The following is a 6,099-nucleotide window of genomic DNA, read 5'->3' as shown; positions in this document are numbered from 1 at the left end:
AATCATTCAATACATAGATATATTGTTTCTCTTTCTATGGCAACTGACGCAGCACCTCTGACCAGGAGGAAGAGAGCAACAGTGAGGACAAGGAGCGAGAAGAAAGGGTTGAAAATGAGAATAACGAGAAGACAAATGGTGAGGTAGAGGCCGCAACAACTATCAAACAAGAAGAAATGTTGCAGCAGGTAGATGAGAACAAAACCAGGGATCTACAGATGAAGGCGGGACTCACAAACCGGGTGAAGGTTGAAGAAGACTCCGAACAAAACCCCTGTTAAACCCTCAATTAGAATTCACTGAGCAAAATTACTTTTTATTTAAACCAATGGATGTTTCTAAATAAAATATGATGTAATGGAAAACAAAAATGAGGTTTAATGATTCAAGACTCATGTACTGAAACTTGAGCTTTATTTAACTTCAGTATAAATAACATTAACATCCATAATTCTACAAATATCTCAAGGGAGCCGCAAAGATATTTCATAAACTGAAGAGTCCCTCTTGGGTCATCACAGCTGGATTTAAGCAGACCAGCAGAGTGAGGAGGAGAGGACTGGGAGACTTATTCGGGAGTGCTGCTCATCTTGTCCTTACGAGTGTTAACCCTTCTTGCTGCTGCTCTGCGGCTTCTTTGGTTCTCTGTCAGTCCGTCTGCAGCCTCTGTTTTCAGCACTGCAGCGTCTGTTGCGGTCTGCAGGGATGTCTGCTCGTCCTCAGGGCTCTGAGCAGGCGTGTATCTCAACCAGTGTTGGTAGTAACCTCGGAAACTATCAATTTGGATCAAGTAGTTGTTTCTGGACGTGTACTGGAAAAGATGGATAAAAAGAGAAGCAATGAGAGAGAGGTAAAACACAGGGGCAAGATAAAAAGGAAACAAAATATGGACCTGGAGCTCGTACTTGCTCTATTCCAGTAGTCAAATCTTTTTTAATGTTGCGATCACTTTTACTTGCAGAAATATTGCGTTGGCTGGGAGATGTGGACATAAACATGATAACTGCATGATCCAATCAGTGGCGTTTGTCCACCTCAACCTTTTACCATAAACTGGTTTCATACCCACACCAGGATCTTTGATATTTTCTGTATGTGCTGTCTGCTGTGTGTCCTAATGTGAAACAAACAAACTGAACACGTGATGAACACTGAAGCTCACCTGGTTATAGTTTGGTGGATACTGTGAGGCAAACTCCAGCTGTCTGATGATGACCTCATTAGGCCACACTTCCATCCTGCTCATACTTGAGAGGATTGTCTTAAGGTAGCTGTAATCCAGTCTCCGAGTTGCTCGACCAATAAGAGCGGAGAACACCTGGACATTTGGCTTGAGTCCCACCTCCTGTGATAAAACAAAGGTCTTTCATTAGCATCACGAATACTCTTCATATGTAAACTTTCCACACGAGCAAAACACAAACTGGAAAAGAAGCTGTGACAGAATTTAGGAAGGTTTTCTGTCAAATAAAGATGTTTTTTAAATTACCTCCATGTCTTTAAACAGCTGCAGGGCATCCTTCTCTCGCTCACAGCCCAACGCGAGGCTTCCAAATGTCTGCACGTCCACGTTTACATGGCGCTGTCGCATCACACTCAACACGCCCTGGAGAGAGAGAGGAAGTGCATAAAAAGATACGCAATAAACTCATTGGTCGTCTTAATAAACCACAAGTTCTCCCAAAACTCCACAGCTATAAAGTGGGGCAGATAGGATCAGTTTGATTTATAAAGGTTTTGAATTTTATTTCTGAAGCTAAGCATTTAAAAAAAAGAAATACGATCTTAGAAATTCATTTTACGAGAATCTGTGTCCTTTATCGCCCTGGGGAGACAATGGGATTAGTAGAAAAAGACTGATATTAAGTGTTTCAGACTGATATAATGTGGATTAAAGAGGGAGGGAAATCAACAATTGCTGATATTGTCGCCACTCTGCATAAACTTCATAAAGATGCGACCAAGCAAAGGTATTCAGAAGGCTGCTTTACTAAACAAATAACTTCATCAAATGAAAAGAGCATATTGTTTCTAATTGGGTAACAAACATTTAAAATGCCCAAAATAAGGATCAGAATATGGTCCAACCAGATGTTTGTCTTCATGTGTGTGTGTGTGTGTGTGTGTGTGTGTGTGTGTGTGTGCGTGTGCGTGCGCGTGCGTGCGTGTGCGTGCGTGTGCGTGTGTGTGTGTGTGTGTGTGCGCATGTACCTTTGCCCCCTCCAGGTCACCAGCTCTGGCTGCTTTGCGAATCATAGTGTTAAAGAAAGCCACGTCCAGCTTCACTTTGTGCTGTTTGGCGACCTTCAGCAGCATCTGCAGAGACTTGTAGCTCGGCTCCATCGTGTCAGCCAGCAGGGTCAGAGTTTTGAGATCTGGACTGAGTCTGTTAGCCTTCATCTTCTCCAGGAAACCTTCAGCTCCTCCGATTACGGCGAGCCGATCTGATGGTCCGTCCACAGTGCTGAGGGAGACCATGCCGCCCTTCTGACCTTCAAAAACGTCCAGTAGGTTGGGAGCTGAAGACAAACCAGCGGCTGAGTCAACAGGCAGACAGACAGTTTGCCTGACTGGGACCAGCTGGGTAGAGTCTTTGCCGCTGTAGGACATGTCTTCCTCCTCGCTGTCTCTGCCGCCCTGTTGACGGTCGCTGAGTGGATCCGCCTGGATAAACAATTGCCTCTCCAGAAGATCAATGTCTATCAGATCCTTGTGTCCACGATTGGACTTTACATGCCTCGTGTTGGACTTACTGTCAGGGCTCAGCAGCATGCGAGTTGCAAGGGCAGGATCACCGATCCCACAATCCCTTGCAGTTCTTAAGAGCAGGTTATAGTTCTTAGAGTCTGGATGAATTCCTGACCTCAGCATCTGCCGCCAGACCTGAAACATTTAAAGTTATTTTTATTTTAAGCCTACAAAACTCACACAAGTAGGGCTGTAAGTAAACTTTCATTCACTTTATAGTTACGATATCATGTTTGCATCTTAACTTGTCTCTCAAAACATTTCTTAGGTGTCTCTACATAATGAATGCACCTGTAAAGCAAGTCTGAATCCTGTTTCTTTGTCTTTTAAACAGCCCATCAGCAGGTAGTGAAACGTCTCCTGAGTCACCACATGACCGTTCTGCAGCATCTCCTGTAAACAAACACAACCTCATTGAGAAACACAAACACAACTCAGCAGCATAACCATCCTAAAAATGCCACCTGTCGTACCCTGAGTGTGTGAATGCAGGCTTGGAGGTGGTTGGAGATGGCGTGCGTCTTGAGCAGGGCGTGGTATGTGATGGTGCTGAGAGGATAGTTTTTGCGACGGAGTTCTTGCTCCAACTTCAGCGCATGCTGGAGGCCGGCTTGTTTGGATGGAGACTCGGCACAGGCGTTGAATAGCGCAGTGTAGGTAGCATCTGTGGCTTCTAGACCTCGCTTCTTCAGCTGGAAGAAACATGCACACGTGATTAGAGATGTAGAATGGGAACTTTACATACTCAATTAATTGTTTATTTTCCTTCCTGGATTCCCAAAAACTGCCTCCTACTGAACTCCTCTCCTCTCTAGCTAATGGGAGATGAGGTGACAGACACCTGAATTAATTGTTTTATGTGATTTTTATAATTTTATCTGCCTGACACCTGAATTTCCCCGTTCGGAGATGAATAAAGTACATTCTATTCTATTCCTATATGATATATTATACTATGTTCACAAATACATTAGAAAAGTATTCCTACATCATTGTAGAGTTTGAAGGCCCTCTTGAGCTGTCCTGCCCGACCACAGCCACCAATCAGGATAGAGTAGTTGAACTCCTCTGGCTGCAGCCTCTCTCCCTGCAGCATTTCTCTGCTGAACATATCCAGAGCCTCCTGCAGCTGTGAGAGAAAGACAAACAAGGTTTATACACACACAAAAAAGTGGAGGAGAAAGCAAAATATATACAAAACAAATGATATGGACAAACCTTGTTGTCTTTGATCAGCTTCTTGCACTGTAAAAAGTACCAGTAGGGTGTGTTTCTCCTCCAAGGCCTCCTGTGAGATCTCCCTGGGTCCTCCTCGTCCTCCTCATCCTCTTGGTGCCGCTGATCCCGGATTTCTGGGTTGCTTTTCCTGAACGACCTCCTGGAGGACATGTCAGAGGACAAGGAGCCGAAGTTCCCCACGTCTGGTGGGTCTATCTCGGCTGTGGCCAATGCGTCAACACGAGTGTCCGTACCTCCATAACAAGCGGCTGATAGGAACACAGATCTGGAAGTTTTTCCGTATGGCAGCTGCGAGGGGGCCGGTGTGCGGAGACTGAGTACCCGGTGTTGTAAAGGATTTTGATGCCCTGTCAGATTTAGGCTTCTGGGTGACTTTTCAACCGTTGAGCAGAAGGAAAACTTAGCTACAGGGACCGAGACTTTTCTACCGTTTCTCACACACGAACTAGCGACAGACATCAACATACTTGACACTATTATGTTACTAACTAACAATTAACACGACTATTTGTTTCGTTTGACTGTTTATCAAACTCACACCGAGTAGCTGTGCTGTACTGGACATGCTGTGTGCTCCTCCATGATGTTTCAATGACACAACAACTTAAGACCTGAGCAATAGATATCAAATATCAAAACACCCAGTCTGAAGATTTTGACCCTTAAATACACGAATAAATGCATACTTTACTCTCTTGAGCTGGGTCAGAACATGTGTGTTTATGCGCAGGTGTATACATTGTTTTAAAATAGCTTTATTTATTTTTCTTTTGAAGTCAAACTTCGATCGACTGCTTCGGTGATCGATTAGTATGCCTGGGCTGTACCTAATGACGTCACACCCCCGGATGCGAAGCAAAACCACTGCCTGAGGCTCAGAGGCTTTATTATCCCCCTGAGACCCAGAAGAAAAAAAGTTTTGATATTATTTTTTTTTCTAGATAATAAGTATTGGGGTTGAAAGAAACATATTACAGAAAAAAAAATCAATAATTTTGTTAATTTAATTTTTATCATCTGTCCCTTGTAGCGGACATCAGGTCTTGATAAGTCAGAGAATGTAATTATATTATTTTGGTATTTTTGTATTTCTGTTAAGATTTCGTGTCATTTCATGAACATTAAAACACTTACATAGTGGGAGCATATCAGAACATTAACATAGTGAAGGCTCAGACTTCAACATTGTAACTACAACTCATGGCCATATTACATACCCATATGTAACTACAACTCATGTTCATATTACATACCCATATTTATTTTTATTTATTGCTTAATTTGTCATTACCAACCATAATCACTCCATGTCAACCTGTCACTACTGAAACATTTTTAATACTGCCTGAAATTACTTCTATTTAATCTAAATTCCATTGTAACATTGTATATATCTAAATTGTATTCTAGCTTTATTTATCTATTTTTATTTTTACTTATCTTATTTAACTTATTGAAACTTCTTCTTGATTGTACTTATGTCTGGGTTGCTGTAACAACTGAATTTCCCCCCGGGGGATCAATAAAGTAATATCTTATCTTATCGTATCTTATGTGGATTACTGCAACAAGAGAACTGAACAGAAACATATTTTAGCCTCACAGTGTCCAGTTTTCTGTCTACTCGTTCTTATTGAGAAAAATAAGCATGTGTATGTGGTCAGGTGTCAGGTGTCAGCCAGGGTAATAATCAGTCCGGCGACAGAGAAAAGAAGCGCTCGTGGAGACCTGTCATTCTGCAGAGGGCCCCAGCTAAGCGTCTCTGCTGTGTGCAACACCTGTAGTCAGCTGATTCACATCAAAAAATGCTTTAAACTTAAAACACCTCCCTGATAGCAGAACGAAATATAAGACCACATGATGTTTGTTCCACATGATATAAAATCCAAACAAAAAGTGTTTGAGTAAGTTCTTAACAATTGTTAACATCCCTAATAGGCACCTGAAAACACAATACAACCACAGTTGTAACATAGGATTCAATAATAATCATGGCTGAATGATAAAGCTAATGGAACTTAGGCTACCTACAGTGGTAAGATGTAGAAAAATGCGCAGTGCATTTGTAGCCTCCAAGGTGATTATAATTGATTTGTTTGTAAGCGTTTGAAT

The 6,099-nt window shown here is 42.2% G+C and overlaps 1 protein-coding gene across 1 annotated transcript; it reads right to left on the bottom strand.

The window, feature by feature from the left end:
- Nucleotides 1-392: 392 nt before the first annotated feature.
- Nucleotides 393-4,594, bottom strand: ptcd1 (pentatricopeptide repeat domain 1). The gene is made up of 8 exons (XM_034688116.1): nucleotides 3,967-4,594; nucleotides 3,737-3,877; nucleotides 3,222-3,440; nucleotides 3,040-3,141; nucleotides 2,212-2,883; nucleotides 1,490-1,606; nucleotides 1,163-1,345; nucleotides 393-811 (listed from the first exon to the last, which is right to left on the bottom strand). The coding sequence occupies exons 1-8, from the start codon at nucleotides 4,450-4,452 to the stop codon at nucleotides 569-571; spliced, it is 2,163 nt and encodes a 720-aa protein (XP_034544007.1). The 5' UTR covers nucleotides 4,453-4,594; the 3' UTR covers nucleotides 393-568.
- Nucleotides 4,595-6,099: the final 1,505 nt, after the last annotated feature.

This window comes from Notolabrus celidotus, chromosome 7 (genome assembly GCF_009762535.1).
Source record: "Notolabrus celidotus isolate fNotCel1 chromosome 7, fNotCel1.pri, whole genome shotgun sequence".
NCBI lineage: Eukaryota > Metazoa > Chordata > Actinopteri > Labriformes > Labridae > Notolabrus > Notolabrus celidotus.
This window is presented reverse-complemented; position numbering and strand designations above follow the sequence as displayed.

Coding starts and splice junctions, on each gene's coding strand:
- ptcd1 (XM_034688116.1), bottom strand. CDS start 4,452: ATGTTGATGTCTGTCGCTAGTTCGTGTGTGAGAAACGGTAGAAAAGTC. Junction 3,878..3,966: donor AGCTGATCAAAGACAACAAG/GTTTGTCCATAT, acceptor TTTCTCTCACAG/CTGCAGGAGGCTCTGGATAT. Junction 1,346..1,489: donor AGCTGTTTAAAGACATGGAG/GTAATTTAAAAA, acceptor GTTTTATCACAG/GAGGTGGGACTCAAGCCAAA.